Source organism: Anopheles gambiae, chromosome 3 (genome assembly GCF_943734735.2).
Source record: "Anopheles gambiae chromosome 3, idAnoGambNW_F1_1, whole genome shotgun sequence".
NCBI lineage: Eukaryota > Metazoa > Arthropoda > Insecta > Diptera > Culicidae > Anopheles > Anopheles gambiae.
The window spans coordinates 90,939,428-90,966,389 of record NC_064602.1 but is presented as its reverse complement, the minus strand read 5'-3'; the positions used below and the strand labels follow the sequence as shown (position 1 = coordinate 90,966,389).

The 26,962-nt window shown below is 45.5% G+C and overlaps 1 protein-coding gene across 1 annotated transcript in view; it reads right to left on the bottom strand.

Annotated features, from left to right (window-relative positions):
* The window catches only part of LOC133392686 (uncharacterized), a 138,056-nt gene extending 112,752 nt beyond the window's left edge, over positions 1-25,304 (bottom strand). The window contains exon 1 of the mRNA XM_061653196.1: positions 22,341-25,304. Coding sequence (XP_061509180.1) covers positions 22,341-23,187 — 847 coding nt within the window. The 5' untranslated portion in view covers positions 23,188-25,304. The remainder of the gene's footprint in view (positions 1-22,340) is intronic.
* Between the last annotated feature and the right edge of the window lie 1,658 nt (positions 25,305-26,962).

The following is a 26,962-nucleotide window of genomic DNA, read 5'->3' as shown; positions in this document are numbered from 1 at the left end:
GTACACTTCTTGCCACTTCGGGACAGCTGTAGTTGGAAGTCGCTACAGTGATGTCCTGGGCAGCGCAACAACACAAACAACGAGATTTGAGGGGATTGACATGCAAATCTGTGGTGGAGAAAACTGGGTTTGGCGTAGTGCTATGAACGTTGCTATACAGATGCTGGAATGCTACGTCGCTACGTGCTAGAGCCACACGAAGGCGCCCCTAGTTTGGATGTCCAGGTGGCGATGTTAAACTTTTCGGCGTGCAAATATCGTTGTATGATGAAGTTTGTTAAGCTTTCGGAACATTCACCATGAAGAATGATCCGTGCAATATTCTTTGGGCATTTGTTTTAGAATTCAGTTCATGCAATCAATCCATTCCATCATGCTCTCTCCTGTAAGCAACCTTGATAGAGGCTCGCTACCCGTTCTAATAGTAGCACACAATGAGAAATGTGTTTATATTTTTGAATCACTAGAACAGGTTAATTTTTCTAATTTTTATTCTATTGTTTCTAGTATTATACTTTCTGTTCTAGTTTCATGTTCTTGGTACAAGCGCGAATGGTAATGCTCAACACGTTCAACGTGTGGTTTGAAAATAGAATGTAAACGCCTTCTTTGATTCTACTACTAAAAACTCTGAAACAGTTAAGCCATCAGACCAACAGAACACATACATTAAAGAAAACATAATTAAAACCATGTTCTATAATATTCTTTGAGGTTATTGAAGACGCCCTAGACATCAATTTGATACTCATTTACCGTGATGCGAATTTCGTAAATAAATCTTTTAACCCAATGGAATTACAATTACAGGAGTTGATCATTCTCAGAATTGAGCTAAAATATCATTTCTGTCTTTGTATAAACTTATAAAATTCTTAAACAAGCCGCTTTACAAGTCCTCCTGGCGTTGTCGTGCAAAAATGTGGGAAAAATGCATGTTTTACTAATTTCTGTGTGAATAAACATACGATTCCCGAGTTCCAAACCCGACGAAACCGGTCTGTCACACATCATGCCAGGGTAATGGAGATCACTTGCCAATATCGTCCGACAAATTCTTCTTCCAAAAACAAAAACCAAAACAATAAGCGGGGTTAATTTTGACATAGACATAGGGAAAGAAACTGACGGCAGTGCTGCAAAGCACAACACAAACCCCAATACGCCTACGGAGAGCTGCTGCTAGAGTTGCTGCTAATAACAAAAAACAAAACAAAATATCCATCACCCACCACTGAAGAGGGAGAGAGAGCAAGACCAAGATTGATAAAAAAGTGCAGAGGACAACAGTACAAACACACACTACCCCCGGGCAAAACTCCCCTGAAAACATCCCTTCTGGGCCGTTGCCGTTGGGGAAGCGATTGGCCGGACAGTGGCGTACGGGCTTTTCTCTCTCACACAAAGTCACACATGCGGCCGTGATAAATTATTCATCAAGTTGCTCATTTATCACGTTGACCGGCGGGGCCTGACACGCTAACATGATTGACTGACGCACACACACACACACACATGGGGACGCACGCGTGTAGTGAAAATGTTCTAATCTAGTCTAGTGTTTTCTAGTTCATCCCTAACGTCAACGGCTCTATCAAATGTGTGTGCTTCTATGCGTCTATGTGTGTGAGTGTGTTAGTTCGTGACCGTATCATTCGCCCACTGGATATATCGCCATCATCCACCATCCATGGAGCAAACCATCGGACCCATCGGTTGGTTTTGGCAGCCCCCGGGTTCGCGTTCCGGTACCCGCCCAGGAGTAAGTTGGCAGGATAAAGGCAGAAGGCACATTAATGCGATTAGTGTATGATAATGACACATTTTCATCGCCCACACGTCCAGCGTGTGGATCCTAAGGTTTGAGGGAACAACAAAAAAGGAGAGACAGACAACAAATCCCACGACTTCCGCAACGCATGTACAGTGCTTTGCAAAGTGGTTTTGGCAGGCTGGAGCAAGTTTCTCAATCATCTGTGTACCGGCGTGGAAGCACGGGTAGTCGATAGTGGAAAGTTTGTGGTGCTGGAGTGTGTTTTTAAAATATGCAGCAACATTGATGTACATGTTTGCATAAAATTTTACCTCCCAATCATGTTATGCGCTCATGCGACGGCGCAGGTGTGTGCTTCACTTACACCTTCCCTATTAGAATGTTTCGCCTCAACTCGACACGAACACACACACACACACACACATCCGCAATGGGTTTAATGATACAAAACTTAACAAAATAAGATAGCTGCGGTTACGGAATGGGTGATGCCAAAACTTCCACCAAGTGCGGGCCTCGGTCGACGGTCGGGAAACTCTTCCTGGATAAGGACGAGTGGTTGCGACATTTAGCCTGCGTGAAGTGTGAGCGCGGGCTAGAGCGTGCTTGTACCGCACGGTGAGTGTGTCGCGCTACAGGTTCTGCTGCTGACGGAGCGGGGACTTATTTGCACAGTGCTATAGTGGCAAAATCTTGCCCGCCTGCACGGACAGACTGGTTGAACTTTGGCAAATTACCGGCTTCGGTAGGGATTGGAAAAGTTTTTGATATCCGTCCCGGCTCGCTTTGCCGCACAAAACTTTCCGCCGGGCGACAACGATCGGGAGGTCTGGGGAGGGGGGCAACGGGTGCCTTTTTGCCTTGGAATGTTGGTTAGCTGGGGCAGCATTTTGAAGCGAAGGGGGTAAAGCGCAAGGGTTAGGGCCAATTGGCTTCCGTTTTCTTTATCATTTAGCCGAAACGGAAAGTTGCAGTAATTGAGCCGTGAAGCTCGGAATTTGATTGCCCCACTCCCCTCCACCGGGTGTGCAGAGTGCCTGAAGTGAGAAGCGGAGGAGATATGAATGAGAGTGTGGCTTTTTGGGTATAAATTTCCATCAATCGCTGCTATGAAAGTCACTTGCCGGTGCTCTTGAAGGACGGTCTGAGAGAGAAGGACGAAGCTCAATTAAGCTTATGCGGGAGGGAGATGTGGCAGCAGGGCGAGTAGGAGTACACCACGTGCCAGTATCAGTGTCGAAAACGACGATTTCAACTGCCATTTACGCCGGCTCGTCTTAAGACAGTTCAAATTCAAAGGGCAATAGCGTTGCTGAAGGTGAAGCAGGCTTTGCACGGCACCTAGTTGTGGTTGTGGCGCTTTTGCAGTGCGAAAGTAAAACCTGCGGCTCACCAGAGTTAAACAGTGGCCGCCGCTAGACGTCAGCGAGCGAAGCGTGACAAAGGCACCCGGGCAGGGCAATTTAATTCCAAAATTAGCTCGCACACGACGTCATTGTCCAGCGCCAATTGTCTGACGCGAAATGAAATGCGGCGATCGATGCGAGCGGGCACGCCATGTCATTACCGACGCCCTCCAAAAGGGGGCTGGGAGAGGGGATGAGGGACAAAATGTGTGCCCTAGCACAATCTTCGATCAGTATACATCAGTTCTAAAGCTGTGCGATGTTCTTCTTTTGCGTCGCTGCCTTGATAAGCATGATATAAAACGTGATTCAAGCGGTGTAATCGCTGCAGATTGGTGGTGCGAAGGCTCAGCAAAGTATAATTGCCTCCTAGCAGTATGCTCGTCGAGGGAGGGTCGATTTGCGTCATGGCGGTGTAGAAAGAAACCACCCACCGCTACAGTGCTGGTCAGTTTAAACCACAAACAACCCCGGAACGACCCCGGGAGGTCGGCCAGCACCTTAAAAGAGAAGGAAAGTCTCAGCATGGTCACACGGAGAAGCGAAACCACCGGAACGCAGCCTGAAGACAGTTTGGAAAATCATTCTTCTCGCACGTTTGTTCGCTCGCAAAACGCACGGCACCGAATGGGGCGAGAGCTAAATCATAACGCTTAATCTGATTAATTTCAGCACCAAGATTAGATTTGTGTTGCCACTTGGCGATTCACCTGTTGTGATGCGATACCGTCACAGGAAGGGTGAGTTCGTCGTCCTCGCTAGGTGGTGCAGTGATTGCGCTCTTTTATTTTGTTGCTGGGGTATCACATTTCCTTGGCCGCTGGTTGGTTGCGTTAAGTTGCCCTGCCCAAGAACCGATTGTTTCAACGTGCGGGAAACGGAGCTTGACTCGAGACGCAACCGAAACCACTACACGCAACAAATCGGGCACACTTTTACGCCACTAAATATAGGATTAATGACGAAAGTGCCACTGCCATCCAGCACTACCACCACCACCGGTGACATCGAGAGAGCCCTGAAACCGGGGGGTTTTGTTATATTTGGGCGACTGTTACGTTAAGCAATTCACCAGTACTTCGTTCTATTTTGGGGTGTATTATGCCACAACTGCTGCCACCCAGTTTTTTTCGGGAGCTTTACGAATCAATTCACCATTGAATTAGGGAATTGCTCAAAGGTAAGTGCGACCGGTTGCTGGAACCAGTAGCTTGCTTGTTGTTTCATTGGCAAGTTGTTCGGATTCTGAGGGAATTTGTAGCAACATTGCAAGTGTGCATCCCGTTTTGTGAGTGTCAAATGCATCTTGGCCTGGCAAGGAGAGCTTGCCCGGGCAGTAACCGTAAACCGAACCAAACCGCAATAAATCAATCACCATATTGCAGTGCGACAAGCGTTCAACGAACCGAAACCGAGCCGGGGCAGCAATCGAACATGGTAACGCCCGGTGCTGGGCCAACCTTTGCCCGGGGACGCCCGGCAGCACTGGCAAACCACAAACCACGTGGTGTAACGACCATCGCACGTAAGTCTGACGCAGGTCCCACCGGTGGAACCAATCAATTGCATCAGTCCCGTGCGCTGTCAGGCATGATCGGTCGGACCGGTGACAAACGCTTCGTACCGGGGGTCGGCAAGACCACACGTTTCGTGCTGTTGCCCCCGGTGCCGGATGGGAATGCGACACCCATCAGAAGCTTCACCTGGTGGTCCGGGGATGGATCCGGGACTAATGTTAGGTTGCTGTTGGCTTTAAGTAAATGATGTTGGATGTATTATTTCGTATGCAGAATTCGGTTCGCTTCTGCAGAACATTCGGTAAGCTGTGCTGTGTTTTTTTGTTCCGTTGTTCCTTTACGACTGACGTCAGCGGCGACCTCCCGGGGCGGACACCGTGTCCTCCCGTTGCAGGTGCATGGTTGTAATGACAACCAGAAACAGTCTTGAGCCGCTGTGGGCTCATTAGCCTGGCAATGGTTAGCCTATTTTAAGACACCCGCAGTCACGGTGTCGCTGCTCTGTTCGCGCTCTGGTCGCCCTGCCTATCGCTCGGCCACACACACGCTAAGCTGTGGTACTGTCAAGGGCAAGCCGTTGAACCTGTACCAGTGGAGTGGGAGCGGTTTGCGCAGCGGTTAAGGATAGTCACGTGGTTGGAAGCATGCGTTTGTTTTTCGGTTTCTTTGCATTCCGACGACGGGAGTGGAAATAGCTCTTTGGCAGAAGCAGAGCTTTAGAGGGACAATCATATTGCTTTCGATTTTAATTACGATAACAGCTCCCCTTCCACCGGAGGGCTTGAATTACCTTTGAAAAGCATCACGAGTTGGTCTCCTTTCGCTTTGCAAACGACACTCTCGTACTACGTTCACACTGGCATTCCGAGAACTGCTGATGGGGACGACACCTTTCAGCAAATAGTAAAACTACCAGGAACTACTGGAACCCTGGCTGAATGGCGCATTCTTGGAAGACCATGGATACAGCGAGGTGCGGAGGACCCCGAGCCATCTACTTCACGAGCCACAAACACTGGTCGCACGCTTGTACTATAAATATGCATTCCATCACCGCTGTCAAGCTAGCGACGAGAATGTTCGTTCCCTATTTTCTGTTTTTTTTGTTCTATCATTTTTTACTGCCACACTTCAAACTCCACCGAAAGCTCCTCCCGAGAGGGTCGGCAAGGGTTTTATTGCAAATATTGTGCCACGCATCAGTCCGGCGTGAACTTGAAAGGTAGGGCGCGTGTTACTGGCTGTGCCAAACAATGTAGCAAAGCGCCGTTGGACGTTTCGAAACCTGGTTCGATCGAAAAGGGACTCGCACTTGGTAGTGGACAATACCGAGGATGATTGTTATAGAAAAAAAAAACCGTCTCCAAAGAACTGCCAGTCCCTGCTGTGTTTGGTGTTTGAGATGGACTCACTGTCATGGTTCGTTATTTAAATATTCCATCAAAAACGTGGACTACAAATATTTGCATTACATTGGGGCTTTTGTAAACTGAGGAAAAGTAATTGAAAATTGTTTCCCTTGTTAAAACGGAGGTATTGCAGAGAAAACTTAAGAACATACGTCCTTAGAAAAAGGCTATATACAAGAAAGGAAAATCGAAAACTAAGTTATTGAAAATAACAGCAACAGGGCTGTACAGTTAAAAATTGCTAAAAATGATGGTATGTTTTCCATTTGATGATAGGCTAAATTGTTCACTCTTTGATTGTTTAGTTTTACTTGTCTGATGTAAACATTTATTAACTTGTTTTACGATTTGTCAGACCATAATCTTTTGTTTTATGTTATGGGTTTTTGGCAACATAAGATTAATTGATGAATGTGTTTTGATAGATTGGCAGTAGTAGTTGTACGTAAATACGATAAAACGTTGAACGTTGTGATAATTATCAAAGTCATTGATTTTTTAGGTATATTTAAAAAAATTAAAAATAAAGTCTTCTACAAATATCCTTCAAATGAAGATTCAAGCAACACGTTTGCCGATTAATAAAGTTTTGATGCAAAATAAATTTAAATAAAATCAATTAAATAAACTTATAGTATGTTACATGAAACATACCATACATAAAATTAAATTCTTATTATTTTTAGATGAATAATTCAGCGTGATTTTCTGTGTGACTTCACATTCAAATAGTGTCTTAATCAGACGCTAGTCCAGTGAGCTTGTTTTGGTCAGATTTATCATTATACAGACGAAGGTAAAAGCCAACTGTAATTGCAACAGATGTAGCAATTTAATGGTGAAATAGTGCCGTTCGCTACTTTCAGTTGAATTTAAAATGCAAATTAACTGACCTATGCACGTGGGTTGGTGTGCTCATGAATAAATGCAAAAACCTCATCACAGCGTCATCACTTGGTGCTCGCTCTGTCAGTAAACATTATCCAACGAGTTACAATGTGGTTTTCCACGATAACGAATTGTACTTTGATTGTGGGCTATGGTTTCATAACAATTATACTATAAAATAAGCTTTATTTTTATATCAATAGAAGAATGCGTCATACTTTCATGGAAAAGCACACATTTTTTAATAAAAAAACACAATAAAGCAAAAAATGTCCAAACTTGTACATCCCTATTAGTGCAATCAAAATCTGTTGCTAACGAGAATTACCGTGCGACGCGTGAACATTCGAAATAAAGTTTACGGTTTCTTTTTTTTTTGTACCTTTCCCACGGGTGAAATGCAATCACCAACCAACATGCAGATTGTGCTCGAAAAAGTGTGAAATTTATGCAAAGCTTCATCGGAATAAAAACCGATCGATGAGTAAGAGTAATACGGTGCTGGGTCGCCGGTGCTGGGCACAGCTCCGAGGGAGGGAAAGAAAATGTAATCAACAGCAGTAGCGGAACCGATGCGAGGGGAAGCTGACGTGAAAACTACACGTATGGTGATGCTGTTGTTTTTTTTTTTGTTACTAACGAACCAATATGCACACAGTTTTTGTGCTGTTTGTTAGTTTGTCATTATCTGTCGGATTGAATCGATGCTAGGATCAGATGCGTCGGTGTGTTTTTTGCCACTATTGAAATTGATGTGCAACAGTGTGTACGTAACTCGATACTCATTGCAGCGATGTACCGAGCGAGAGGATCACATGGAAGTATTGTGCCAATGTGTGTAGCTGCCAGTAATATGAATTTAAGTTTTTGCCGCTGTTTGTTACTACTTTATTTTTTTACTTAATACGAATGCATGTGTTCGTTTTTCAGAGTTTTTACCGTGCTGTAATGCCCGAGTTCTACGAATTAAAATAAGTATAGGATAAAAAACGTCTAAAAACTAGTTTCATATTACGTGTTGACTCCCGTAGGTACGTTGTATGTTTCTGCTATTGTATTGTATTTGCTACAGGCATTCCTGGAAGTGTGTTTATTCGTATTAGTTTTGTGATACATGTTATTTGAATTTTTTGTACTTGTTGTTATATTAACATTTGTTTCCGCTGATGGATGTTCACAGAAACATGATTCATTAAAATAGATTAAAAATCTGCTCAGTGTTCTACAGTATCTCTTTAAAGTAACCAATATTTTGTTGGAGAAGCTAAAACATCTCCTGCAGAAAACGGTGAGTGTCTTTTCACCTTTTTAAAAATTCAGCGCATGCACCACAATCAACAAATTGCATCTTGATAAAATCAATCAGCCGTAGCCTGTCATTCGCAGGACCACGGATGACAGCGAGCAAGCGCGATTAGCTTGCAGTTTCTGCTCGATGCTCATACGCGCCTGCACAAGGAAACCGTTGCATCAACACGACCTCCGCAGCACTGTCTACTACACCACGTACACGACGACGATGGCGCCCTTGCACTTACAATCGATAAACGCCAAAGTCCTGCGGGGGCAATGAACGATAAAAACTCGGACTGCTTGGCTGCTGGTACCATTGCAAACTTTCTACTTCTCCAGACGTTATGCCACTTATCCGAGACTGTTGCGAGGGTTCGGTCGGTTCGGGATTTGCTTTTCATGCTCTATCTCTGCCCACGGTGGGAGGATGTCTTGTGTCTGTTCTCATGCAAGAGACGTAGTAGCATCACAAGCATATACACACACACACGCCCGCGATGCAAGTGCAAGTGAATACAAATCAGATGCAGCCACTGCATGTGCCTTTCCCAGGTGGTGTCTGGCGTCACTGGACGGCAAGCACAACACAAGGATGTGGGGAAGGATCCGGAACCTATTCGTCCGTAAACGAGCTTACGAGCGGCTAAAAATTGAAAAGACTTCCAATCTTCCAACAGTGGCGCGATGCAGCAGTGTTCGAAATGGCAAGCGCGGGTAAGAAAAGGGTAGGAAGAAAAAGCGCAAGAGAAAAAGAAAGAGAGAGAGAAGGGGAAGAAGGTATTTATGGAGTAGCACACGAAGTCAAAAGTGTCTGCAAACTCAAGCAGCTCAACTCATTCCAACTCGTATAAAGCATGTCAAAGAAAATAAGAAATAAACCACAAGACAGAAAGAATAGCAAAACCATTCTGTCCAAACTATAACCTCAAAACTTTTTCCTTGTTTGTGTGTGTGGCTTGACTGGCTGGGTGGTTTGGCATGTTTCGTACAAAAAGCTGTTTTTTTTTTATTTGTTTTTCTCCGATATTTTAGAAAAATCAAGTAAAAAGCGACTAACGAAGCAGATAAATCAGTGATGAAAGAGTTATTCGGTTGGTTCGTGTCTGTATTTTCATCATAAAACTGTTTTTTTTTTCTACAAATGCGCCTTCAGTTATGCAAATAAAAAGACAAACGCCTAGAAGTATGCAATTTATTTCCAAAATTACACTGGTAGCTGCTGTTAGTGCGATGTTTAAGAGAAATTCTTCGCATTATTGAAATGCAAGCACTTTAATGCTTTAAACAGCTTCAAAAGCTTAGAATTTTATCTTCTGTAAAAAATCAAAGATATGCTGAAACATATTTGTCTCTTTACTAATAAACATGCGGCGGGGAATGCTGTGCTTTAGCATATCTTTCGCCATTATCAAAAACTGAAAGGCGTCTTTCTTGCGTCCCACCAAAAAGAACACTGCAGAGTTCGACGCTCGCTTCTCTCTACAAAAAAAAAAAACAAGTATAAAAAACACACATGTGTGATGCAAAAAACGAAAATCAAATCACACCAACGATTTCGAGAGCAAGTCCAAACGCGACCCACCCGAGACGGTATTATTGATATTTTATACAAAACTAACTGTGCCGCCTGCCAAGGAAACGGTACCGCTGTTGCTGCCGCTCGCTTGTTGTTGTTTGTGACAAATCACTGTCCCGGGCGTCCCACCCACACCACCCACACCACCCACTATGTCCCCATGTCCTCCTCCGGACAGGACAGATGGAAACAGGATAGGAAACATTTTTGCCCGTGGGTGTGCAAAAGTGCACTGCCATTGGCAAGCGGTTTCTTCCCCCTGCGGAGTGCTTTCTATTATTCAGTTCTCATTGCCCAGTCCTCCCAGTCGAGCGATGTTGAATGCAATTTTTGTGCTAAATGCCTCCCCCATTCTACTGTAGATTGCACACTCCGTCCACACGCGATGATGGACGCGTTTCCGGATTGTGCAGATAGCAAGCGTGTGTGGGTGTGTGGGCGTTGGTCCTTCTTCTTTATTTTCTCTCCGCACCCATCGGTGCCACTGGCTCGCGTACTTGACGTATTGGCGAATGCTTTCAATAGCGGCCGTTTTGATTTAGGACGGGCCAAACGGGGACCAAGCCGCTAGGCCCGCGGTCCCTTACAAAGACAGGAAGGCGATAGAGAGCGGGCTGGTCTCCACTTTTATGAGGTTCTAGTTCCAGCTTTTGAAGTGGATTTTGAAGCGGCGCGATGATAGAACGCTCCCACGCGGACAGACGCAGTTTGCCATTTGCCGGACGTGGAATGGAAGCCATGAATCATTGCATTGTAACATTGGTCACCCAGTCTCCCCCCCCAATAAAATGGTGTCTTTTAGGGGGGGCGCAGCTTTAAGTGCCATTTCAGATCCCGGCGTGTTTTGCGTGGGCGCAATGCACTGTGATTGTTCGGTGAGCAAGAACAGTAAAAAAAAAAGCAGTTGGCATATTTTCTTATCGCCACGAGCATGAATTATAAGGCGCACATTACGGGTGCATGAGTTACGGGTCTGATTTTTGGTTGCCAGTTTTTTGTGGCAGACGGTGGGGATGATGTAAGCAGTGATAGATTTACGTCGGCCGGCCGGCTATCAAAACGCGCTCTCGTGTACCAGCCGACGAGACACCCACAGCCCAGCCTCGATTCAAAGCGACGCAAATGCTTCTTTTTGGCGCCGCGAGATGCCTGATGGTGGACTGTCTAATGGCCCCGGAGTCCCCTGGTGGCCCCGGGCCTTATAAATATATCACCGTCTGACGTACGAACGGGTACACGCGCCGACTCCGCACTGCGAGGGCTCCAATTTCTGCCCCATTTAGGGTCATCCGTGCAGTGCTGAAACCCGCCCCGGGAGCAGCAATAAAAAAGGAAAGAAGCTACACGACTTAACCCGAACACGTTGACAGGTTTCCACTGTCCAAACTGCGATCCGATGACTTCTTTTTTTTTGCGCTGTTGCTGGAAGAATAGTACCTTCCGTGGAGATGTCAGGCGATAAAGGGATCGTCGACGACGACGACGAGGGTGTATCGCTTTCATTATCATCCTGTTCCCGTGCACCGTATCATCGTACCGCTCGGCCTCCGCACCGATCATGATGCGGCGGCATCATCGCACAAGTGACCTGCTCACTTATCTCGTCCCATGTGCCAGTGTGCCCTGGCTCTCATGCCACACGGTGTGTCTCCGGGTCCTGGCAAACGCGCAACAGGACGTAATTTGGACGTTACTTTCGCTGACAGTTTTGGGATCGGTGGGACGGGTCAGCCCTTCTGTTTTTTTTCTCCACTCCCCACAGTGCAAGATAAATATGTTAACGTGTATGTGTGTGTGTTTTTTTTGTACAAATTTGTGTGTGTGTGTAGGTGGCGGTGTGTCTAATGAAAGTCGGTGCGGGCCATAAATTCTGGCTGATAGTAGCGCAACGCGTAAGGCAACCGGCGAAGACGATACTGCTACGAGGATGAACTGCCACTTGTCCAAATTTTATCGTCCTGTCAGCTCACCCCTAAACCTAGCGCGCACACACACACACTTACACACACAATACATATGGCAATAAGGGCCATTTACCTGCACGAAAAAAAAGGATGGAAGAAATGAGTATACTGTCACACAAGCACAAGCAGAAAGACTCGTCTTTTGCACAGAACCTACAGAAAGGGGGCTGGGGAGCGAACAAAAGCCTTCACTCGCCTACACACAGCATCATCGTAAACTCATTCACGCCCCTGCCTTTGCACGCGCGTTGTCGTCCGTTCCGGGCGCACGTAGGTGTCAAGTTTCCGGGGCCGGCCGTTTTGTTTACCATTTGTCTGTGGCAGAGCCATTTGGTACGCATATTGGCAAGCGGCAGGAAATGGCAGGGCGCTGGATGATGAAAAGAGCTTCATAAGCCTGGAATAGAATTAAGTAACAGGCTACAATGGAAACATGCCAGCGTGTGTGTGTGTGTGCGCGCGAAATGAAGGAATAGTCTTTATTTTCCATTATTAAAATGAGCAAAGGACTCAAACGCGGGGTATCGTTGTCGTCCCGATACTAAGAATGCCATACAATCCCGAGCTTAGCAGGTGGTAGGTACTCACTGCAGTTTGGGTAAGTTATTATTAGCTTCATTTTAAGCAAATTATGCTGAACCCTCACCGGAACGATGGAATGAAATGGAATGCAGCATCGTGCAACAAAAGTGTCTTAATTTAACGTTCCTTTCATCTTTTAATAAACCTGTTTCGCCGTCCGGAAATGTTAATGCCACGTGATAGAAGGATTTGTTCCTCCTCCCCCGGTGTATCGCTCCTTCCTCCCTCCCAATCCTGTCCCGAAATAGCGTAGATCCCTTCGGTAAGCCTTTATTGGGGAGGGATTAAAGAGTGGAGCCATTTTAATCAAGATTGATACCGGAATCCTGCAGCAACAGATGGAGTTATGGGGAGGGGTTTGGAGCGTGAAACGCGGACCAGGCGTAGCTAATTTCAAACCGCCAAAAGAGCTGCCCGCGTATCAATTTAAACGGCTTAGTTGATTTTGGCTCCAGGATACCATCCAAATTACGTTTAATCGGGTGCACTACTGGTTGGGCGGCGATGATGTTACAGCCAAACGAGCCCCAACACAACTGCACCGAGGGTTAAGAGGAAGCAGGAATGTAGGGGAAACAAATATGATTTGATGATTGAGAGGATTATGCTGCCCCCTCTCTCACGGTAGTTGGGCTGGAAATGGTGATAAGGATAATTTATTTAGCACATCAGATAAGATGGCTTAAAATGCCTGTAGCTGACGGCCGAACCGGATCATCCAAAAAAATGAGATGGATTAAAACACAGCAGCTCCGTGTTGTGTGCGTGCAATAAATGGTACAATTTTAGTGAAATGTGTTGTTTCTTTTTCACAATCGATAACCATTACGTGCTGATAGTCGGATTGTTTGTAATTTGTTCATCACACTAAATGAAACTAAATGGAACAGCGCACAGTGGATTAATGCTTAGAAAAATGGATTCATCGGATGGAAAGCGGTATTTGCGTGCAAATATCTCCCATATACGCGTTGAGGCAATGAAAGTTCTATAAGTCAATTTAAATGTCCAAAATCTAGCGCTTTTTTATTCCATATCTAGGAGCTACCCATACTGCTTATTAGGGTAAAATAATTTATTTTTATTAATATAATTTACAAAAAAGAGTCATCGAGCGACTTTAGTCCAACAAACTATACGACAAACTTATACAACGAAAGAGATAAAATAAGTGTTAACCAAAATCAAAACGAAAATATTCTCGTTGAAATGCGCTTCGCATCATTAGTGATTTAAGTTTGTTCACTATAAAATTAAAATCGACAATGCAATTTGTAGAAGAATAGGCATTAATCCTTTTTGAAGTTGGGTCATTTGAGCTAAACTCTGTCAATATAAAATTAGTACAACATAATGGTCTTTGCCTAAGGATTGAACTACGTGCACGAAAGTTTACATGTTCAAGAAAGGACCGGTTCAATTATGTACCAAAATCAATCCAAAGTATGTCTGACCTCTGATTTGCTCTAAAATCACCATAAATAATATTATTTCTATTAGTTCACAATCTTGAAAGTTTTGCTTCAGTTTAGCAACTCCAGAGTAATTTATATGGTAATTCCCACTAATCTGGTCCAGATCAATTAGACTACATCGAAATCCATTGCGGAAGTAGTTAACAATGGAAGCCAATTGCGTCATCATGCTATCCAAAATTTCAATCTAAATGTCGTTGAAATTTAAATGGTTTTACACAGTTTTGAATCAAAGTATTGAAAATCTTCAGTGATTTTTTAAATTTCAGTGAAGTGGATTATGCAGAAGTATGACCAATTGAGTTTATATTTTCACGAATAAACTAAATAAAAAAAAGTAATTTAAGTGTCTGTAATTCGATGCAATTCAGTAATTATCAAAAAAAAACAACGTGAAAGTCACATAAAAGATGTAACCATCCGTAAACTTAAATCGAAGATATACAATTATCTTATTAACTGTAAATCATTCTCTTACTTAAGGGTAATAAATGCATTTTGTTGAGCAACTTCTATTTTCAACTGAGCGCTGTAAATTGATTAGCATTAGTTAAAGATTTGGGTAAAGCAAAATGTTAGGCTTAAAACTAGTTTTAGTCTTTTTATTTCGAGTTTTATGAAGCGGTGTAACGACAACCGTCATCAATGGTTTGTGACATTACTTAATTTATTGCTCTCAAGTACTCGCAACAGACAACCAATTCTTCCTGTCACTTACACAGTCACTTAAATATGAGTGACACTTGAATAATGAGCTTGAAAAGTTTGAACCTTTAGGTTTGTACTTTCTATGGCACTAGCAAAATTTCTGACAAATTAATCCATAGCTCATTCGATGTAAGCCTTTGTTGTCTGATAGCTTCAGCATAGTTGGATCATAAAAGTTAAGGGCAACATAAATCTCCACACTGCACCGCTCGAGCGCTCAACCCAACCTTGTATCGCCCTGCCGTTCCACCTTATCGCCCTTTCCAAACCCTCGTCATCAAGTGATAATCTTTTCCTCGCCAAAAAGGAAAAGCAGCGCTCACGGTAGCATGCGTATGTTGCAGCGCTACGGTAACGTGTCCCAAAAACACCAAAGGATGCACCAGGAAACACTTCCTTTCTTCTCCCGCGCTGTGTTTGAACGTCGTGAGAGAACATTTTCCACGTGTCGTGTCGCTAATCTACCACGCCCGACGCGCCGTCGATCCGTTCCTGCTTGTGTACGTGGCTTTTGACAAGTTTTCGAGGTTGATCCTTGCAAACTTAGCACCGTGCTTGGTTTTGCCCGACCCCTTGCGGCGTGAGTGCATGACAGATGCAGTGCATGCCGCAGAGTGTGTGTGTGTGTTTGTGTGTGCGGGGTAAATGTTTCAACTGGCAGATAGGTTTTGGAGTCAAAGCGATTTCCCTGCCGGTTGGTAAAACGGGCGTTAGATGAGCTTATAATTTGTAACATTTTACGAAAAGTTTATCGGATGTCGTGTGGATCTGCGTAGCCGTGCTCCTCTGTGTGTGTGTGTGTGTGTGTGTGTGTGTGTGTGTGAGCGCGCGTTGCGAATGGCGTACGGTTGCGCGAATGTATATTGCATGAGCGTAGGGAACGTGGCCATACGCAAACAGTTCTAGGTAGGAATATTTATTCCCCACAAACGCTGCCTCTCCCCCTCGCGCCCTTCTCCATCCGATTGCGAACATGTGACGTTCATGAGCGAGAATTAATTTCACTTGCAAATGTTTCGTACCGCCAGCGGTAATGAGTTTTGCCGTTATCGAGGTGAAATTTGTGCGCTCAGGTTCAAGTTAACCGTTTCGCAATGCCGCGGGGTGTAAATGGGAAGCCGACCTGAATTTCGTATTACGTTGCCGTTTCGTTCGTGTGGCAGAATGTGAAACAGTATGGAAAATATTATCTTTATTATAGTTAAGGTACGTGAATCGGTTAGGAGAAAGGTTATGAAAAAAGCATAAATAACTTCAACTTGTGCTGTGCATCTCCTTTTTATTCGACAAAACATATTCTAATGGCTTTCGAAAGTCTCTTCTTTGGTTTTATATTTTATTTATGTTTTGTTTTATTTTTATATGTTTTTTGCGCAATTGATTAAGCAATAAATCATAAAAAGATTCAACAAAACATCGATTTAAAGGAGCTAGAAAAAAAGCAGCAAATTACCATTGTTATACAATGACGCACCGAACGCACTGCCGCACAGGCGCACATGTACATGCATTCATGCTGGACCTTGGATCGTGATGTTTTGGGATGTTCTATCGAAACTTTCATCACAAAAACACATCCACACACACACGCAACCACATACTCTAGCACAAAAGCCCGGAAGGAAGTGAATTATTTTCATCCGAAAACGACCTCCCGAAACCGCCTAAAGGTAAGCAACCGCACCGTCATCGTCCCATCAGCCGCAGAAACATAAAAATGGACAACTTTACGTAGTGTAGCATAGCCATTTTTCTACCGCATTTTTGTTTTTCGGTGAGTCCCATGCTCCCTTTGTTTCGCTCGTCACCCAACGGTCTGCTAGATGAGCCATTTTATGGCGTTTGTCTCCCGTTTTGTCATGTCCCAAAAATTGGAGCCGGTGGAACGCGCTTCCTGGAAAGTGGCTGGTGGACCGCTTCATGACACAGAGCAAGCAAAGGTGGACCCAACGCACTGCGAGCTGATGGAAAATGATTCCTGCTAAGGGGGAGCTCAGAGGTTCAGAACGGCGCCTGTACTTTACTTTTGTTCGCTTTGTTTCTTCCTTCTCCATCTTCACTCCCATTGGGAAAAGCTGGAGCTGGTGTATGTGTACATTGCTTTGTTTCAGCGGGGCAAGAGTTACGCTCACACACACACGCAAGCGTCAGCCGACAGACGGCAGGAAATTGCGCAACAGGTGAGCTTTTCCTGTAGCCTGCGTGCGGCTGACAGGTGAGGTGATCGGAGCGAAGCAGCAAACGCGCGGCCTATGGCCGCTGTGTGTGTGCGTGTGTGTGTTAGTGTGAACAAATGGTGCGTGAGTTTCGCGGAAGCACCGAACCGAGCACGGTTAGAACGGCCCGACCGGCCGACACCCTGACATCCCTGACATTCCCTGCCAGTCGGACAATTCTGAAGGTTACGTGGCAGGTAGCGAAGAACAAGGCGATTGTTTCGCTCCTGCGTATACGCATCCAAGGACAACGCGCGGCGGAAATGGACGCTCTGCGAATGCGAATGCTCTCGCTCTTTTTCTCTCTTTTTTCGTCTCCCATTTGTTGTGCTCTTTCGCGCACTCTGTGTATGTGTCTTCATTCACGGCTTTTCGTGTCTCTCGCTCTCTCACACACTTTCTCTCGCACCCGCTAATCCTGCTGTTCGGCTCATTCGACCAAGGGGTTGGGAAAAGGCGTCCCCCACCGTGCACCGCTGTGGGTTGCTTCCCACGCCGGTGGATTATATCGAAAAATGATATGTAAAAGGCATCGTTACACCATTAGTGAAAATTGACGATTTTCGGTTGAGCTCCAGCAGCGCCGCACCGTTCGTTGGCGCTCAAGTGTGTTGCGCTTTGACACCGTACCACGGCACCGCCTGAGTGCTTGCGTAGGAGGGTTGAAAGGTAAGCGCACATGAAAAAAAAACACCTTTTGCCAATTTTATTCATAGGCGAAAGGAAATGAATTTTCTTGGGAATGTTCTCCCCCCCGGGGGTTGCGATAATGATACAGCGATGAGCGTGTACGGGCTTGCACACGAGCTTTTGAGCCATTCCTCTGAATAACAGCTTGCGCGTCCACCGGCACACGACACACACACACACGCGCGCACACATGTCAAACAGTTGGAGGTCTGTTGGAAATTGGAAATTTAAAAACGATTTTTTTCTTTTCTTTTCTTTTCGCCGTGCTTATAATGTATGGCTCCAAATGATGCCGCACCTGTGCCAACGGCGCCCGGAGCCGACAGGGCCGTTAACAGTGTCTGCCGCTGCACAATGGGCCGGTGCTGACAATGATAGATGAAATGGTGTGTGCGTAGTTTCTCAAATCAAATGTAAAAACACGATTAAGCTCTTTTAAGCACATGAAATGTATCAAGTGCGGCTTAAGATTTGTTGATTTGCAGTGCAATTTCGCATGTTTCACTCGTAAAATTAAGTTAATGTTAAGTTATTTATTGATTAAGAATGTCTAATAGCAGTTTATATAACTGTTACAGTGCTTGTGACAATGAGAATACGTATCAAGAGTGTTTAATGTCATTTATCTTTTCACTATTATTTCATCGAAATTTGGTGATAGAGAAAACACAAAAATGTTTCAGGTATGACTAAAGTGATTGTAATAGTCAATTTTGTTTAATTTATAAGAATTTTGTTCTTTTTTCATATTTTTAGAAATTTTTCATCATTCCGCCTATATAACTTGTAAAGCGATGAAATTCTGTTTACATAATAATCAAAATGCAACATTTATGACGATAAAATATAACAAAAATCTTAATTATATTCGCGTTATCTGCTTTATACACGAAATACTCAATTTTTTCTCAGTTATTGTCGTGTTAAAAATTTTTATCTTGATTGTGGGAAAACAATTAACAAAATGTGTCGTAATAAGCTTTCCTTTTTCAAAAATCAAAGCTTTCGCTAACCACGTCTGTTCACGCTACGGACGACAAGTAGTCCACGAACGACAGGTTGGATACCACTGATTTGAGTTGAAGTTTTCTAAACTATCAGTTTACAATAATATACCATTCAGATCAACTACTATAGGAATCCATATAAGTAGAATAAGGAAAGCAGAAAAATGGATTTCTTCCTAATTGCTTGCTTTTTCAAGTATAATCATTGTTCATTTTTGGTAGGTAAAGCGTACTGTTATTTAAAAAAGTTGAAATATTCGTATATCTTTATGTTATTGGCAACATCCTAACCTGTACCTGGTTTTCTTTAATTTCAACCGTCTTTTTACGGCAATAAGTCCCACCGTCCCTTTGGTTCAATGCTTTGTAATCTACACTTACTGATTTGAATATAAATCGTCGTTTACTTTTGAATGTGCCTCACGATCGGAACCATCGAAACCGTCGGTCCGTCAACCCTGGCAGCCGTGAAAGTGACAGGTCAATTTAATTTAATCCACCTACCACACCAAATCGACTTAATGTGACCGCAATTTGTCCGCACCGCAACGCAGCGTCCCAGTGCAGTGTGGCTGTTCAGGAGCGCAAGGAGCACCTGAGCGACTACCTGCAATCAGCAGTAGATCCCGTCACGTTTCGGCTTTACACAGTTCAGGTGGGTGTTGTTCCACGAAGCGGGAGAGAAAGGATGTGCAACAAAAAGAAACGATCGAGCCCGGCCATTTCTGAATTGGAATGCACACGCTGTCACCCATAGCCGACACAAGCACGTAGCCAATAAGCCGCCGCGGAACCTGTAGGATTTGCGGGCAGCGATGTTTTGCTTACCGCGTGGTTCGTATTAGTTCTCTCGCTCGCAGTTTAAGCTTTTATGTGCGTTTTTGCCTCCGACGCAAATGTGCTTACGGTTTGCGGTGGGAGGGTTCACTTTTCACGTTTGCTTTGGCCAGTTTGTAGAGGTTTGGTCGAAGAAGTCGACAGTGTGCAGATGGTAAATGTCAACCTTCCAGGCTTATGCTAGGGACAGACTTTTCGTTTCTATCAGCTCAGCTGAGAACGACCGGTGGCAGAATCCCACACCGAGAACAGATCATTAAATGTGGAAATAAAACATCGCCAACTCAGAAAAGGTGCACAAACACACACACACACACACACACGGGCCAATTTACATTATGCTCACCGTGTGGGGCGTATCGAACGCTTGCTCTTTGTGGGAAGACGGTCATATATTTCCACCCAAAACGTACCATTCGTTTTACCGTGGGGAAATTTTCCTACTTTTTGCTTTTACCGTGCTCGAGTGCTTCGGAATGCTTCGCTTTACCCATCCATCATGAAAGCATAGGTATACCGCGCCGCATCGGGGTACACGTACACTGGTAACGAAAAACCCTGTCCCCAGCTCGCTTCCCTAACCCCATCCGGTCCCGAGCGAGCGCTTTTCCGTGCGCGGATTGCTGTGGGTTCGACATTCTACGGGACAACCGACGTGTATCACGTATACACACGGACTAAGGGTTGGTTGGATTTGTGTGGCACCGGCGAGGAAAAGAGACATTCGGTCACGGTATGGACGATGGCATTTATTTTGATTTGATTGCCGTAACAATTTTTAGTGTGTAATTTGATTTAATTTCCAACGAACGGAAGAGTCCCGGTCGATGAACGGGCCACCGCGCACCACACAGTGAGCACTTGTTGGATGTGCACAGGGAAATTGAAGCGCCCTTGAGTCAGGGCATGGTTGCATGATTGCACCAAACATTTTTGAATGTCACATCTCGCACTGCATCTCGGATGTGGATGGATGAAAGGAAACGAACTGGTGGCGCAAGAGAACGGTAACACTTTGAGCCGGTTTCTACGAAACGAAATTCAATTGAAGCTCAACAAGCTTTGCATTGTAACGCATTTGTCTCCGCAATATGGAGCAAACATTTGTGCAAGAGACAGACAGTTTTGGGAACACAGGAATTAAGGTTCTTCAATTGAATTATGGATTGTTAGAAGCTGAATGTCTGTATAGAATAGAACACATATGTTTTGAATTTTTGAAATCAACAGGAATTAGATTTGTTGTTGAAAAACATTGATCCGGAAAACAACAAGTTGTGTATGTGTATATTCAATTATCTTTAAATGATTCTTAAGCAACTTCATGTAAATAACTTCTTCTCGTAATGACGCAGCTTAGCGAATTAATTGCAATCTGTTGATCAGTGGAAATCAAGCGTATTATAGAAATGTTTTGAAATATTCACGATACACAACTTTGTAATGCAATATTTCACTTAAATTTTCAACTCTTTTTGAGAAATGTTTTTTATTGGTCAAAATTTTTAAAGTTTTCAAAATAACAAAATATTTGAGTCAGTAAAATCTCTATCAAAGAAGTGTGTTGGACATGAGTATTTAAATATAATATAATATAAAGTTTCAGAAAATTAATGTTAGTGAGGTCTCCCTGGACAAGAATGAATTAACTCTCGGTTGCGACACATTTAAAACAACTAAACAAATAAGTAAATAATAATTTGTTACGGACATTTTTATGTTTATTCAATAAAAACTGAACCCAAAGGAACGTTAAATATGCTTCCTTGAGTGTTATCTTTGACAGGAGAGTTAAGTTAAGAGTTACTTTTATAAACGAGAACACCTTAGCTCTTTCTCTCTGTTCTGGTCAGATTTCACTACTTACACAAATAACGTGCAAGTAAAAAATACAGACATTAGATATCAATATAATTAGTTCAATATAATTCAATATAATTAGTTTGTTTGTCAACATTTTCGATGCGAAATTAAGCATACGACGTTTAATTAGCTCGAATTCTATTTGAGTGCTCTTTGAGCAACTTGTACTGATTTGACACATCAATTGTCAAATGCCAAATAATTTTCCTTTTGATCGAATATTTAAAACCATTTTACAAAGCATGCTTTGGAAGTTTGCAATCATATAGGGGAGCGTTGCAATCGACTAGGAGAATTTTGGCCAGCATACTGGGGAGCTGCCATCAGACTGTGGACACCGGTGTAAAAAGCTTCGAATAGATACCGATGCTGGTTTTTCAAAAATATCATTTGAAGTTGTTTTCGTGTGGCATTTAGCAGTACAAATGATAAACTAAATAAATCCTGCACCGGAGTTAAAGCTAAACATGATAAAGTAGTAAAATTGTCAAAAATATTTTGGAGTATTTACGGCGGCACCCACAGACTGATGACAGCTCCATAGTGTGCTTACAAAAGTCCCCTAGTCGATTGCAACACTTCACTATGTGATTGCAAATTTCCACAGTATGCGTGCAACATTCTACTATCGATTTGCAACATTTGCAAGTGATTGAACTATTCCCTTATATGATTCGAAACCCTGTGTTGGGTTGTTCGAGTTGACGACTGTGCCACGGGAATGTCTCTTATGTGTTTGTATGTATATTTATATATTTATTAATTAATCGATGGACCTCGAAGCCCACTCGATATCAACAGTTTACAATACGCTTACAACATATGGTTTACATAGTCCCACACTTACGAACAACGATTACAAGGACGCTAAACATTCAGACAAGATGGACGAAGAAAATTGATACGATACAACCAATGAAATGAAACACATTAGCATTAACCATTTCATGGGAAAATTTCACAAAAAAATGATCTATGGACACCAAATATGCCCGTAAGATGCAATAAGTAAGCTGTGCATGTTTCGATAATTCGAGACAGAACACGAATCGCATTGAACCCACTCAAAGGTCACATTGTAAGACATCTTCTTCCTTATCAATTACAAAACAAAAGTAAAGGTCACTTCACTTACCGATCTGCGGTACATCGTACTGCCGCTGGCCGCGCGTACTGCGCAGCATCATCTGGTTCGCGATGCCGTGCGGGATCGAGGGCAGACCACTACTGCTGCCGCCGCCGCCATCTTGGCCGGAGTCGGCCATCATCTTGTTGCGGCTGCCGGTCGGTGACGCACGCTTGCTGCTAGCTGCCGATCGCTGCAGATTACCGTTTCCCTGTCCAACACCCCCACCACCACCAACACCAGTTCCGTTGATGTCATCACCACCACCACCACCACCACCACCACCGACACGATTATCATCATCCCGATCGTCCATACCACTGGCGGAGGCGGACTGGTTGAGGTCGAAGGAGGCGGCCACCCCGTTCGGCCCACCGTGGGACAGCTGCTGCTGCGCTGCGCGTATGTCGAAGTTGGTCTGCACGCCGAACAGCTCCTGCAGGCCGCGCGGCGGCTGCCCGACCAGCGGCCCGATCGGACCGTGGCGCATCGCCGCCGGCAGATGGGCGGGCGGCGGGCTCAGCTCCGGCAGCTCATTGCTCGCCACGTGGTTGATGGTGCCGAGCGCCACCGCACCATTGCTGCTGCTGCCGATGCTGATGATGCTTCCACTGCCACCGCCACCGCCGGTGCCAGTTCCGGCGTGTGTTTTCTGGTGTACCGTGCCCATCAGCGGCCGCATCAGGTCGACCCCGTTCTCGGCCAGCAGCTCCGACATGTCGTCCAGCTCGTCGAGCAGCTGGGCGGGCGGGGGCGGCGGCGGTGGCTTGATGTAGGCATCGCGTGCCATGTGCAGCGAGTACGTACTCGAGAGCACGCTCATGTACGCCAGGATCGGTAGTATCGGTCGGATCATTTTTCACCACTGCTGCTGCCACACACGCCCACTCGCAAACGCAAACTAGCCGAGGGGGGGACACACACGCACGAACCCGATGGGGAAGGGGGCAGTGTTCTTGGGGTAATGCGAGGGGGGAGGGGACGGCTGGAGGCTGCACGAGGATGCCGAGCTAGATGGATGATTCTTTTTGTGTGCCGCGTCGCGTCCGGGTGGTACTTCCGGGACCTTTGGGACCTGTCCGTGCAGGCTCACCGTGTAGCCCGTGTGTGTATGTTTTGTATGTGTGTGTTTGTTTGTGTGTATGTGTGTGTCGGTGATGGATCCAGACACGAACACCTCCTGCCAATGGTTCTATTGCCACAAGCTACCGATATTCAACAGGTCTTTAGCAGGTTCTGCCGGGCGCGTGTGCTGCCGCGTGTGTGTAAATGTGTATATGTGCGTATAGGTCAACGGGGGCCGTTTGAAAGTCCCAGTCACGAAACGCTTCGCAAAGAAATTCAAAAAGGTCGAAGACAATGTCCGCTATGGTCCGCTTGCTCTCCCTCTTGCGCCGCAGTGTCCGTACCGTCCGGAGTTGCTGCAGAATAGGAACTCGCTACCACTCGCTCGGCCGGGTTTTTTACCTTCGCACGGCAACCATTCCCGTGGGATGCCGCACCACGACAGTCCCGAAATCGAACGAGACGATCGGTCGGATGTCTGAAAGGGGCGCACTGGGGTTAATGGAGCACACTTGCACGCTCACGCACGTCACACACTAGCAGCCGACTACGTGCATAGCACACCGACGCGACCGGAACGAGCAACAGTAGGGTACACTCTTCTTCACATGCACTCTTTCTCTCTCACACACACACTCGTTCTACTGTCTGCCTGGGAATCTTCGATCAATCCGCTAGGATCTAGTCTCGAGCTCCAAAGCAATGGAAAACAACCACAACCTCACTCGCACTGGAGAACGATAAATGGCTCAACCCTTCACTCGGTGCGCTTTCACACACCGCCACACGCACGAAGGTGTGGTGCTGGGTAAGGGTGGCTAGTAGTTTTGCTGGCGGCTGGCACAACACTGCAACACGGGCGTGCTTCGGGTCGTGTGAGGTCGTAACGGTTGCTGTCCCAACCGTTGGCACGATTCATTGCACGTTCACTGCACCTGAAGGACACGCACGCATAGGAAACTTGCTTGCACACAGACACACACTCTCACACATGCACACGCTTTAGCAGGAGCCACACACACACACACTCACACACATGGACCCGCGGACGTCACAGGCGAAATGTCGCGCGGTTCAGCACTCAACACGCTTTGCCGAGATAATTACAGATTACGGCAAGGCAGGAGGCCGGTGACCACCAGCCTGTTTGCCGTTTCGGGATCGATATCACGCAACGACAGACAGTGTGTGAGCACTAACGCTGGGAGCCGTGCAGCTTTGTCACAACGGGAATGGCCTTGTTTCTTTTGCTTTGGTTTGCTTTCGTCACTTTGAGAGTTTTTTCGCGTGAATTGTAGTTTTTGCGGTAGACACTTTCACCACAGCTCCACAAGGTTTGCGTGCATAACGCACGTACACACACACACTCACACACAGACTGTACAACACTGTCGTCAGCTCGTCTCACCAGCCTGCTGCGATCTAGTTATCCTTTTGCAACAACAAACAACGCTTACTTAGCAATAACAACACTTCTTTTTCACTGTTTATTTTTTCTATTTTCTTTCTTTCTAGTTGTTTTTTTTTCCTTCATACGTTTTCACAGTCACCCGTTTTGTGGGAGCTTCGTTTTTTTCATGGGGGAAGAGTAGTGGAAATAGTTTGAATCGATCACTAGCGGACGCGTCACGGGAATCTCGGCACACGGGGAATTTCGTTTGCTTGCTTTCAGCGGGAATGGAGGGCACCTTAGTGAACTAATAATAGTACGCTGCTACTGGTTCTGGTGTTGCTGCTGCTGCTGCTGCTGCTGGTGTTGCTGCTGCTGCTGCTGCTGCTCAGTAGGGGGTAAGTGTGACCACCCTGGGAGGCCGCTTTGGCCATGACGCGCGCTTATCGGACCGTTTGAACACCCTACTAGCCTCGTCAAGGGATGGAACGCGAATGAACGGAACCGAACGGTGCTCGTGTCGGTTTTACTGGCCTGGTCCCCGGCGTTGGGGCGAGCTTCTGTGGGGATGGGGGAGAAAATCGGGCTCAAACTCGGGCGTTCGGGCGTTCGGGCCAAACTTCGCTCCCCGCCTTGAAGCGCGTGGTTGTCATTTTCGCCCACTCCGCGCTTTGCACTGAGTGAGTTCCATCGGAGTTCGGAGCTTTCCGTGAGTGGCCGTAGCTACCCAGACACGGTGGCGTGTTTTGTTGAGTTTCACACAGACCGAGAGAGAGAGAGAGGGAGCAAAACACTACATCCATGTATGTGTGTGTGAATGGTTTCGGTGGACGGCTCGAGGATGGGTTTTTAGATGGACCAGGAAGTCGCTGCCGAGCGTAGGCAGCAGAGCAAAAGCGCATACGATGGCGTTAGTAGGCGCCTGCGCGCCGCCACCGAGGGACTGGTCCATTCAGGAAGGTCTCGGCACCGGGACCGTCCGAAGGAAGAAACGGTTGGCCGGCTCGGTAGCCGGAACGGAGCGGAACGGGACGACCGTTTTTCGCGTCGTCATGTCGTTGTGTCGTCATCGTCATCGCCGCCTGGTTTGCTTCTGAGAAATGGGAATGCTTCCGCGGTCCCGTCACGCACCCTGGAACCCTGGAACTGGGAGTGTGTTGGGGCTGTTTTGTCCAAAACCCATCCGCCTGTGCGGCGTGTCACTCATTCGTTAGCGATTGTGACGCTTTTTGTTACTGCCAATTGTTATCCGTTATGTGTGTGTGTGTGGCTTTCTTTGAAGTGGAGGAGCAGAAGCCTCCTAGGCCGAGCCGAGAAAATGGGACCCATCCATTGCAAACCGAACGCATTCCGTGGCCGGAATGCGGATGAACGCTTCGCAGCGGGACGTGAGGCACCAGGCGTCTCCATTTGGGGGATTTTCTTTTTTTCCCCTTTTGTGGATTTGCTGAAGGTCAGGAAGGGGATTTTATGGCGAGAAAACATTATAAAATTTAGCATCATTGCTCCACAAAATTGAAGCATTTTGTGGTGTTTATTAAAATTAAGTCCTGAGAAATTAAAAACAATATTTACAAGCGACTGTTGATATGTTTTCTTGGCAAAGCTCATGCCACCATCCCAGGGATTGGGAGCGGGTGTCAATAATGTAAGAGTTGTTTTTCTCCCGAGACTGATTGGGTACATTGTTCTGCTTCTGCCACCCTCTCCCCTGGTAAACACCTGTAAATGGCGAAGTAAAGGTAAAAATTCTACCCCCTGTGAATGACGTACATCCGGTCGTAGAAAGAGGGCGGGAGCATCGAAATGGCGCATCTATTCTCTCCCGCGCGCAAAGGAATTTCATGATCATTCTCGCCTATCATTTGCACCATAAACAAGGCTCTGGTAAAGTTTAGTGTCTTTTACAAGGCCGTTATAAAGTGAGTTGCTGCCGTAATGTTCCGTTGTTTCTTGCTTTGTTTATTTTTGGTTGCTTCATCCATCGTTTAATGTACAGGGAGGAATGAGAATCTACGTCACAGTACGACGATCAGCAAATGCAAATAATCTTCCGGGTTGTAAAGTTTTATTCGATACATATTTCCTACATCAGCATTCCCCATTTATATGATGTTCAACTCTTTTTTTTAATTGAATTTTACATTTTATGATCAACATCAATCGTAATGAATTA